Genomic DNA, 11,957 nt, shown 5'->3' on the forward strand with positions numbered 1-11,957 from the left:
AGCTTCTACAAGCTTTCTGGAAGGGCAATTTCATTTTCCACACTCTAATTTCAGATTTAGCTCTCAACATTTGGAGTTTAGGATGGACATTAGGAGAAGTTTCTTTGCCATAAGGGTTATTAAACATCACAACAAGCTGCCCAGGGAAAGGGTTGAATCACCATCCCTGGAAGTATTAAAAAAAATGTGCTGAGGGACATGGTATAGTGATGTTTTTTTGTCAGTGTTGGGTTGACGGTTGGACTCAATGACCTTAAAGGTCCCATCCAACCCAGGCAATTCTATGATTCTAAGACCAATAAAACCTGTCTGAAATACATTGTTACATCTTACTTGTGATCTTGTGACCTATGTTCTCATGATGCCATGACAGCCAGGCAATGAAGTAATTTCTTATCTCTCTACTTACTAATTCTTAACAGGAAAATGAGAGAAATACCCAGCTCATCTTCCTTCTACTTCTTCTGGTTTCTGGTGCGTTTCTCAGTCAGTATGTGCTCAGGTATCTGCTTTCTCAGGTGTATCTATAAACATCCAGATTAAAAGGAAACAGTTCACTGGAATGGCACGTTGCACTACGCATTTTGTTTACCAGCAGCATAAAATACCAGGCTGCATTATACAAGCCTGAGAAGAGGTACAAAAGGCGTCTTCCAAAAACGTTGTCAGTATATTTCAACTCACAACTCAAATTACTACTTACAGCTTTTCTCTTTGTCCCTCGATTTGCCATTGGTAAAGGGGGTAAGTCCTACTCCTCTCCCCCCGTGCGATTCCCAGTGCTTATCAGTGGCTTTCACGAGCTAATTCTACTCAATTATGCTGAAAAGAATAAAATATTCTCTTACTTCTTTGGCTATTTAAGCCCACCAAAGGATTGTATACGCTCTAAAGCTAAGAAGCAAGGCAAGGAAAAAGGAAGGGAGATTAGGACTTCCCAGTAACAGTGAGAACCAGCTGTGGGACCAATTACTGCTGAACTTTTCACATGGTATTGAGCTCCCCCTGTTTCTAACAGGCCATGTAACGAAGCGATGACTAGAATTGGCCAAATAGTTCAGTTTTTAATAACTTTTTATAAACACACAGATTCTTCCATAAAAATGCTCACATTATTTTAATTAAATATTCTTTAAAAAGCAGTATCTTTTGCCACATAGTTAGATTCTCGTGGGAGCACTAACACTCAATTAAGCCTTGAAATAATTAATGAAAAGAACAATTGTGTACAGAAACACCGAATACAGCATTTTCAAGAACATGCTCTGGTTCAGCTTTCAAAAAAAAATTTTGAGCAGTGGTCAGGCTGACAAATTACTTAAGTTACACAACATTAAAATATTCTTAGATATCAGCTTCCCAGATTAATCTTTTTTTCTTGTTTATCTTCTTCATGATCATGGGTCTGCTCTTCTCGGTTGCTGTTATCTTCAACAAGTCTTTTGAGACACGACAAATGGTGTAAAGCCCTAGATTAGGAAAAAAAGTCGACTTTAACAGTGTATATATTACTATTTAAAAATATTAAATACTATTTAAAATTATAGTGATTTCTTACAAACAGCTTAACAGTCTGGATGGCATTATATACAGCACAGATCAGAAAATACACTGGTTTTTTTTAAAAGATAAAACAGAACTGAAATTTTAAATAAGTCTTTGCAAATACAGGTGCTCACACAAACATTCTATAATAATTTAACAGAAACCATGAGTATTCAACACAGGATCTTAAATACTGCAAAACATTATGTCCTAAAATAGCATATCAATACTGAAAGATACTGTACTGTGTTAAATTAAAAAATATTTTAATTTTAAATTGCAATATTAAACTATACTGCAACACTGAGTTTTGTGAAACCAGTGTCCTACATAATAAAGCCACGTTTTCTATTGTGCCTTTTTGCAAACTTGTTATTTCTTTAGTCACATATTAGTTATCTTTAGTTCAGTAGGTGTCAGTTGATTTCATTAACAAAATATGTTTTCTAGTAATTATTTTCTCCACTGTAGTGAAAAAAAGCAAGAAAATATTTTGTCCCATATTACAAACTTCTCCAAGTCCGATTATTCTAAAGCCCATCTATGTGTAGCAGTAATTAATCTATGGATATAGATGAAATACAAATCGTTATTTACAGGGTACATCTCTGCAACCAGCCACTAGATATTTCTCTGCTCCATGAACCGTCATGGTTTTAATTATTCACTACTGGCTTATTCTTAACATTTTCAGATCATATGACAAGTCTCAGCTAATTTATCATTCTTTTTCTGGAAACAGTGAAAACTCAGAAAACCAACGGTCACTTACTTCTGAATAGAATTAGTAAGAGGGTTTCTCTCACTGTCACACAGGTTCAATTCAGCCTCTGCTTTTTCAGTAAGCTTAAAAAAAAAAAAAACCCGAAAAATTGTTAACTTAAGGAAGGAAAAGTAGCTGAATGACAGAAAACATGGAATTTTTTAGCACATTGGATTGGAAAGTATTACCAACAACTTTATAGCATCATTAAGTGATTCAGGTTGGGAGGAAGACCTCAGGAGGTGGGTTCCTCCTCAACACAGAGGGAGCTTTGAGGTTACGGCAGGTTGCTCAGGGCTTTGTCTAGTCAAATCTCAAAAACCTCCAAGGATGAGGAAGGCACAACCTGTCCTGAACAACTTGTTCCAGTGCTTGGCTTGTCTTCAGGGTTAAAAAGTTTCTACCAGTGTCCAGTGTGAACCTCCCAGTTCAATTTATGCCTGTTTCTTATCTTTCCACCATACACCACTGTGAAGACCCCGTCTCCCTCTTCTGGATACCCTCCCTCAGGGGTGCAGGAAGACTTCTATTGGTCCCCCAAAACTTCCTCTTCTCCAGCCTCGACAAGCCCAGTTCTCCCAGCTCAAACAAGCGCTGTGGCCCTACCCAGCCATCCCCAGCCTTTACGGCTGCAATGCGTTCTTCCTTCCCAAATTCCTTCCCTTGCATTTGGCCCTGTTGAATTTCCCGAGGTTCCTGTCAGCCCATTCCCAGAGCCTGCCTGACCCACACATACACGGAGCATTTCATTCACTGCTGAGTATAGGACACAGGGTTTAAGGACTGTATGCAAGCAACATTATGAAAAAGGTGAAAAGTGATAATAAAAATCTATTAGGTCACTTTCGGTTCAAAGTGTCACAAAATAGCAACTCACTGATGCCAAAGGAGGCAAGGATAGAGCATTTGAGAATGTCCGGCTTTTTAAAAATATAGTAAGTGCCCCTGAAAGCCTAGAATTAACAGGGATATTATCAGAAAACTTTTCCAAAACTAAGGTTTTTCAGAGCTCAGCACAGTCTGCTCTCCTTGGGCAGGATTGCCTGAAATGTCGCCATCTCCTGGTTACAAATACTGCTTTTTGCAGCACTGCAGAGGCCACTGCCGAGTCACCGACCTGTCACACAGCGACCCTGCCAAGAGGAGAGACCGCAGCGTGAGGTGGCACAGAGCCTCCAGTTTGCAACAGCAGCAAGACACAGGGGCTGTAGGGCACAGCTCCTGTTGCAAACTGGATTAAATCTGCTGGCAGGGCTCTAAAATGACTGGAAACCAAGCCTATAAAAAGGACTATTGACTTTTATCAGAAATGAACACAGCACATTGATATCGGCAAGATAATAACATAAGGAAACAGACTGGTCACTTTTACCACCTCTTCCTTTAGGTCAGCAGTTTCATTCTGGCTTGAACGTCCCTGAACTGCTTGAAGTTCAAACAACATCCGCTTCAAAGCTTCGAGGGGTCTGTGATGATGACCTCCACAGAAGGCATTTTCCTAAACCAAAATGAATTAATCTGTTAATACTGCATATAAAACAAAACAACCAATTTTTGAAGTTTCCCTGAAACAAGTTAAAGGCTAATTTCTCTGAGCATTTCCCTCTACCTATTCTTTATTTTATAAATTGTACCAATATGGTTTATCTCAATTTATGCCACGGTATGGTCTGTGAAATCACTGTCAATACTTACATTATTAGGAAGATGTGAAGCCTTGTGTAAAATAATTCAAGAATATTTAGACTGTCAGTTCTTGTAACACTATGACAGCAGTGCTGGAACATGTTTCAACATTTCCTAACTGACAGAGCAAGTAAGCTTCCTTAATGATAAACATAAATTTATTCATATAATTAGCATCTATATGATATCTCCTCGTTCTATAATCAAAAAAGCAAATTAACTCAAGGTGACAAAAATTTGTGGATAATCTAGAAATACTTATGTCTAGAAGTGTCTGATGATCTAACAGAAGCAAGAGAGCAGGGAGCACGAAGGATGAAATACAGTGAAGCAACATTCATCAGACAGAATAATTTCAACTACTCCTGCACATCATTAGGTTTTGTGTCAATTAACTCCTTAGGGAAACAGAAGTATGTGCCACAGCGGTGAAAACTTAAAGGATAATGCTCTGTTTACTACAGGATGGGAAAACAGAATTTTAGAGCAGTTAAGATTCAAGGACAAGCAGGCAAAAAGGAAAGACACCAGTACATCAGTGAACAGTATGGGCTCTGTGCTCATCTCCCGAGCTGAGAAAAGGATAAAGCGTTCATATAATCAAAATGAAAGACTGAACAACATTAAGACTGCCAAGAAAGCAATTAATATGTAAGAATGGGAATAAAATAATGAATAATCAAGAGAAAATTTAATCCACAATCCAATTGCAGTGCAAAAGCATAAATAACAAGAAAGAAATTCCTTAAGTTAGCTCTTGAACTTGACTCATACTTAACGGTACATCAGCCAGGCTAGGAAATTAGTAGTATTTAATACATCAATAATAAAAAATATATTCTTCCTTTACTTGAGGCAGGAAAATTATTATATAAACAAAATATGGAGTGTGAAAAACAAACTAAGCAGAGCATTTTATAGTTGGATGCTTTCTTAATCATAGTTGTGACCAAGGGTTAGATTATAGGATTTAATAATTGTATGAAGTCATCATGCTTAAATATAACTGAGCTACTGCACCTAGACTTTCTACTTGATATATTATAGAAGGAAAACCAATTTACAGGTATTCCCCCTTCTAGTATTTACTCGCCTTACGTATTTTGGGCACTCAGAAATAAATACTCAATTTTACTCACCTTATTTTTGTCATTTAGGCAGTCTTCCAAGAACTTGTGGATGATGTCTGCCTTGGGGAATGGTAAAGCATTCTCCATGTCCTCACAGCACACAGGCACTGGTGCTTTGCTAAACCAACATTAAACATGCAATTGAGAATAAGAAGAGGTTTATAAACTAAAAGAACTGTTTTAGGATATAGTTATGATGAAACCAGATATATTGCATCCCTGTAACATCAAGGGGACACTAAGTAGTCCTGTCAGCCCTTTGGTGTACGTGAGACACACACAACTATTGTTTCCAGTTTTGCCAGTATAATCAAAACCTGGGTAGCCATAAAACTCAACTAAACAAAAAAGGCAAGGGAAGGACTTCTTAGCTGTGATTTATTAACATGGAAGTTTTTCTTATACTTGGTATTCCTCCATTACTAGTCAACATCTAAAGAAAAATAGTTGCCTTCTACTTACTGACCTCTAATTCTCCTACAGTCTCTAGGGTATTTTAAATTAAAGGTAATAGTCTCATAGAAACAGATATTAATGAAGCCTGATTTCCAGTGATTCTCCTATGTAAGCATTCTGGTGGCTAGCAGGAGATTAGATTATTAGCCTCTTTCTCAACAGGAGCAATAATAGTACTGCTTCTATCATCACATGCAGGAATGCTGCAGTTTGAGACACTCACTCACCTGATAAACATTGCTAAAATTAAGCAACAGTTCAAAATCTTCTGGGGTAAAGGGAAGCTGACAGACAACACCCAGAACCACATACACCCAACTGCTTCTTAACAACTGTAGGAAATTCTAATATAGATTCTTAGCATTCTTTCATCCTGTGAAATAACCTTTCAGCTCCTGAACAACTGAAATTTCACTCCCAGGACTGTCCCGGAACTTCCCAAGGCCACGCTGCTTTATTAATAAAAACAACAAAAAACTTCCCAGTATTACCTTGTTTTTCAGAAACTATTAATCATAAATTGACAGATTTATTAGTTTAAGTTCCACTAAATTTTTCTCTTGAATATACAAAGATATTATTAAAAGGCAACAATAAGAAATATCGACAGGATTCTTTGCAAGTCAATGAAAAAGGGAAATAGCAAACATTTAGCACTAGAAATGGGATACTAAATCCTTTCTTTACGCACATGGTACATCACTATTGCTTGCACTCTATACAAAAGCAATTAAATACATCATGTATTTTCAGGAACAAATTAGTTGCAAATACATGATCACTTACAAAGCACCTGGAGCATTTTCCCATGACCTCTCTGCTCCTAGAATATCTGTTGTGGAAGGACTGCCATCGTTTTCCAGAGTATTTGACAAATCTTCCATTGAACTCTCCAGACCTCTGTCAGCCTTCAAGGTAAGCAGCTCAACAGGGTCTTCTAAAAAACAAGAACACAGTGTGTCTGAGCCTCCTCAAAGGCATTATTTCCACATTACTTTTAATTTTATGTAATAAAGAAAATTACTACAGATTAATTAGCACTGAAAATATGTTACAGAGAGTATAGCCCCAACACAACTCCTTTGGTTATTTTGGTATGGCATGAAAATCATCAGTACCATCAGGTTCTAGCCAGGAAAATATTTAAAATAATCAAGCATTTCTTTTCCTAACTTATGTAAAAGAAGTATCATATGCAGCATTCAAGACTATTTAATGGTTTTAATGTGCTTCCATGCTATAGAAAATATAATTAATCCACAATATGATGTTAAATATTACTTTTTAATACTGTAAGTTCTTAGGCTAGTTTTCTTATTATTCAGTACATTTTTTTTTAAAAATGTACTCTCCCAGTCTGTTTTTACAGACACCTGGGAGAGAAATCATGCAACATAGACATGCAAATCACATACAGGACTCATTTAAAAATAGTTTCAGACAAGCACTCAAAGCAACAAGATATATTCTCTTTTTTTTTTTTTTTTTTAAACCTAGCCTGCTCATGATTGGTAAAATTTTCTGAGTGAAAAAAAAAAGATATAACTCTGTAAAGTTCATAATTCATATACAGTAGAAAGGTATTTACAGACATTTGTGTATCCGGCGTTTTGTTGCTTTGAATTCACAACATAAACAACATTTTAACTTAGTTTTTATATATAACCTCTTGAAAAAAGGGCGATATCAGTATTTATGCTTTGCATAACAAAGAAAAAATATTTCTCTTATAAAATAAAGGGAATTAACACTTTGAAATGTTAATCTCTCAAATCTTGCTGATATTTCAGAATACAAAGGTGGTGTTTAATGATGGGAGGACCTCCCTGCTCCTGCTGCAAAACGAGAGATTCCCAAGGAAAGGCTTTACATAAACTGAAGGCACTGGATCACCTGACTATACGAGTTACAAATATCTCCCGCTGTGTAGAGAAAAAGACTACAGAATAAATGGTATTTTTTAACCAATTTGACGGATTCATTTGCACTACGTTTAGGAATTTCTCTCCCCCCCAAGGTTCACTTCATGTAATTTAATTTCATGCTTGAAATTCTATTAAAATATTTACAGAATTACTGTCATTATCTTGCAGCAAGGTACTAAATATGTCACTGTAATAAATACTTTGCTGTAAAATAAATGCTTAAATATTGATTTATCTATGAAAGCTTACAGTATAAAAGCTGTTTAACTTGGTCAAGTATTAATAAGTGCTTTGACTTATTTGTCAAAGACAGGAGTGAATAAATCTACTGTACAGTGCAGCCAGACTAATATGACTAGAATGTTGGTTTAAAAAACGTAGAACTTTATACACATACTCTCAAAATTAAAGAACAAATTATATGAAACATAGTTACCTCTGAAAGGCTTTTTAGGATGTCTCAAAAACAAGTAGCCAAATGGGAAGGATGCATCTGGACTGTCGCAGTTGCAACTTTCTTCTACTTGGTTATCACCTCTCAGGTCCAGGCAACCGTTTTGTTCAAAAAAATTCAAACTGTCTTTATCTACAGAGTGTCTTTTTTTCAGGATCTCAAAAGTTTGAGAAGAAGAAGCTTTGCCTTGTGTATTAAAAAGTTGATGATCGCTTTCTTTAGTTGGATCAGAAAAAAGGCTTTTAAGCCAGACTGGGTAGTGATAATTGGGAATACTACTTATCCCCGAGACACTTAAATCAGACTTCTGACTGGTGAGCCACCTTGGATAATTCTTAACAGGCAAAATGTTAGAGTTCTCCTCAAAAGACAAGGGTCTCCAGCTCCCCTTAGAGGAGGCAGGACTGTGTCTATGTGGTGTATACACACTGCGTTTCTTTTTGCTGAAGTCATCGTGTGGATTCTGGTGAGCAACAGCTTTCCTGTTCTCCTGGGGACCGAGACCGCTTTGGGTGTTGAGAGACGAGCTTTTGCAATGGCAGAAAGATGTCTGAAGTGTCTGCCTCTTCCACTCACTACTTTGATGCGTTGATTTAAAAGGACTAGGCTGGATAAAGGATCCATCTGCTGGGAAGGCTAACAGGTCATCCGTTGCCAGACTGACCGAGTCTGGGTCACGCTCAGGCTGCCTTCTAGAGGGTGAAGCAAGAGAACCCAATCCTACAAGCTGATCAAAACCATCCAATGCTGAAAAAACAAAGATATTCTACATGAACTGTTAAACTTCAAGCATAACAATAGGATACATTTTTAAGATCCAACATGAAGTAATAATTTAAAGCTTAACAAAGTTATTTATTTACCAGGGTGTTCTTACAAGAGTGGTTCCATTTCTAATTAGGCACCTTACCAGTCAAAAGCTACCCCTCCTTTCATAGCACAAAACATCTGCAGTTTCATTATGTATTGATTATTTATTTTTCTTTAAGAGAAAAAAAAAATCTACATCCTACAGCCCATTTTTAGTTGTCAAAATTGTATATTTTGCAAATGTCTTCAAGTATTTCAGTCCTAGTAGTGACATTTCCTCCACACAGTAATGTTAGGGATGACATCTCACATTATTGTAAATTAAGCACATTTACTAGAGAAAAAGATGGTTAAAAGCAATAGCTTGAAAGGCAAGTAGCCAGATAATGGGCCTCGAGACCTATTTTGTGATTCTATAGGAACTTACATGGTATATAAGATTCAACTCGGCAGTTTTTCAGGGAAGAATTATAGCATTAAATCATTATTTATTTATTTACTGAAACTGTGAAGCACTGATTCATTAAAATAGGTTTTCCTCAGATAGTACACAGAAGTTATTTTTTTCTCACTTTCACAGTAATATCAGTAAGTGAAATCTATATATTGCAGACTATTATAACATACAAAACATACACACAGACTAATATGTGAACTGAGCTAATGAGCCTTCTGCAAAGAAGAGCAGACAACACCTTCCTTAAAACAGTTCCTCATTTTTAGTGATAATCAGAATGCTTATTTTTCTTTGGGAAATCAGTTAAACTTAAGTAGATTGTTTATATTAGAAAAAATAGAAATCAAAAGCTAAGCACAGCTAAAAAATAGCTGCCTTGATAAGAGAAAGAAAAAGGTGTGGATTTAGAGGAAGGTTATAGGCTACAGGGAATTAAAAAAAGCCCTGAATAATAAATTATGCTACCATGCCAATGCAACCCACGCAGGCATCCTCTTTCAGGTACAAAGCTTGCCAGCACCTCAGACTTTGTTATTTTAGATGTAATGGACAAAGGTTCATATAATCAATTAATATTTGTTCCAGCTAACTAATAATGACAAAAGCCGATTCAAATCCATATACATTACTTCAGACCCAGAATTACATTCCATAAAAGTCAATGGCCAAGAGGCAAATTTTGTTCTAACACAAAGCAGTGTTTAAAGAAACTCCTTCAATTAATTAGGTTCTGATGTTACTTACTCTAGAAAGGAAATAGATTTTTTTTTTCAAGACTCAGGTTTAAGCAATGATTTACCATTTTTAGCATATATTCACATATAGAAAAAATAATTTCTATTCCATACTCTGGAATTTATTATTGTGTCTACGAGTGTAGCCACAAATTCTCACCAATCCACCAAGCTTTTCCAAAAAAAAGCATTACAGAGAGCAACAAATATTCATAGCCATGACCAAGCATCATTTGCTATCCCATGAAGACTTGCAAGGAGTTGTGCAGGGAATATTCCTTCAATAACACACACCTGGTGTGAAACGAGGAGATGCAATACCATCGGCAATGAAAAAAAAATAAAAGAAAAAGAGAATAGCAAACACCAAAACTTATTAAAAAGCATATTTGTGGGAGACATACCATAGTTTTTTTTGGCATGATGCTTTGAAAACTTAACTTGTTTGGGAGTGCTTTGACATATGCAGATTTTTCCAGTGCTTATTTCTGGAGATGTGAGGCTTAAATCAAAATCTTCAATATAAGCCTCCAAAGCCTCAGAGGCAGAGCTGTAAAGCTTGTCCTTGTAGTGAATCAAACTGTTTGAGTACGGGTTACTGCTGTCAATGCTACAGCTTGTTAAAAGAGAAGACACTGTCGAATCAGGAGAGCAGGCACTGCTTTTTTTTATTGAGCTTGTCATGGTTTTTATCCAGGCTTTTGTTAGAATCTTCACTCATCTTTTTGGAATCTGAATGGAAAAAGATACAAAAGCGCAAGTGATCATCTGCACTGAAATGTTTTCATGTAAACTATAACATATCTAGGAATTCTTACTTTTGTAATGTAATTTCATTATTATTTTTCTTCTAAAAATACACTATTTAGCTATTCAAGTTGCTGCTTTTCAAGTAAGTTTGTCATATATATATATGTGTCAACCCTAGAAAAGTAGAAGGCAGAAAATAATGGCTCTGGGGAAAAAAAAAACATAACAGGGAAAAAAATGTATATATTGAAGTTTTAGTAATAGAAAAAAATATAACGAGAGAAAGAAAATCCAGCTTCTCATTAGTTCCATAGGAACCTCAGTACCTTGCTTTTGCAAGAAGGGGATTTCATGTAAGAACTGCTGCCATTTGTCACCAAACATACAGTTCAGCAAAGACACACAGAAATATCCTAGCTTTTGATTTCAGAACCAGCAGAAAAGAATAGACATGGACAAAAACAGTAGTAGAAGTAGCTTAGAGAGTATGAAAGACTAACAAGTCAATGTACCAGGAGAAGGAAGCCATTACCCTTACAGATATTTTTATATAAGCGGAACGGGTACACACAGCAAAAGAATTTTACAAGCACTTGGAACTGTCTTATCTATGCAATTTAGTCAACCTAAGCCAAGCTGCCTTTGTAACCCACAAACTGTAAATTGAAGAGCTGGAAGGGCAGGCTTGTTCCAAATGCTGTAATCAGGACGGTCAAGGTCACCAAAAGAAACCTAACGCTTCTTTTCATCCCTGCGGGTAAAACACCATCCGAGAACTCTCTTAAGGTTATAAGGAGACACGTGCTGTAACAAGGAACAAAGATTAATAGCTTTGCTCTACCCAACATCACACACAAACAAGGATCATCATGCAACAGCAACGTAAGGATTTATACAATTTACATGAAAAAGGCAGAGTGGGGAGCAGCTCTTCCAAGGTTGCAGTGGTTTGCCCGGGAAAGCCCAGGAGCCAGCGTAAACACCGGCCCGAGGGCACCGCGACCAGCACAGGCCTGCCGGAACCCCTCCTCACACAACACCCCTAGGAGATGCAGGGTAGGCCCACACGGGCAAGACCCGGCCGCGACAGGGACCCCCAGCCCCCTTTTCCTCGCAGAAAAACAGCCAGCGTGGCGAAAAGAAGCTACTGAAGCAGCACAATCCCTCCACAACGCCATAAGGATGCCCCACCCGCCCATCCCTGCTCGGGAGCCCGAGCTATCCCCACCCCTCACGGCCGCTCCTCC

General features: G+C 37.1%; 1 protein-coding gene across 1 annotated transcript; it reads right to left on the reverse strand.

The window, feature by feature from the left end:
- Window positions 1-1,047: 1,047 nt before the first annotated feature.
- On the reverse strand, window positions 1,048-8,979 carry LOC141477183 (lung adenoma susceptibility protein 2-like). Its single transcript, XM_074166269.1, has 7 exons — window positions 8,973-8,979; window positions 7,942-8,706; window positions 6,367-6,517; window positions 5,134-5,242; window positions 3,684-3,806; window positions 2,318-2,391; window positions 1,048-1,469 (listed from the first exon to the last, which is right to left on the reverse strand). The coding sequence occupies exons 1-7, from the start codon at window positions 8,977-8,979 to the stop codon at window positions 1,352-1,354; spliced, it is 1,347 nt and encodes a 448-aa protein (XP_074022370.1). The 3' UTR covers window positions 1,048-1,351.
- Between the last annotated feature and the right edge of the window lie 2,978 nt (window positions 8,980-11,957).

The sequence above is a fragment of the Numenius arquata genome, chromosome Z (genome assembly GCF_964106895.1).
Source record: "Numenius arquata chromosome Z, bNumArq3.hap1.1, whole genome shotgun sequence".
NCBI lineage: Eukaryota > Metazoa > Chordata > Aves > Charadriiformes > Scolopacidae > Numenius > Numenius arquata.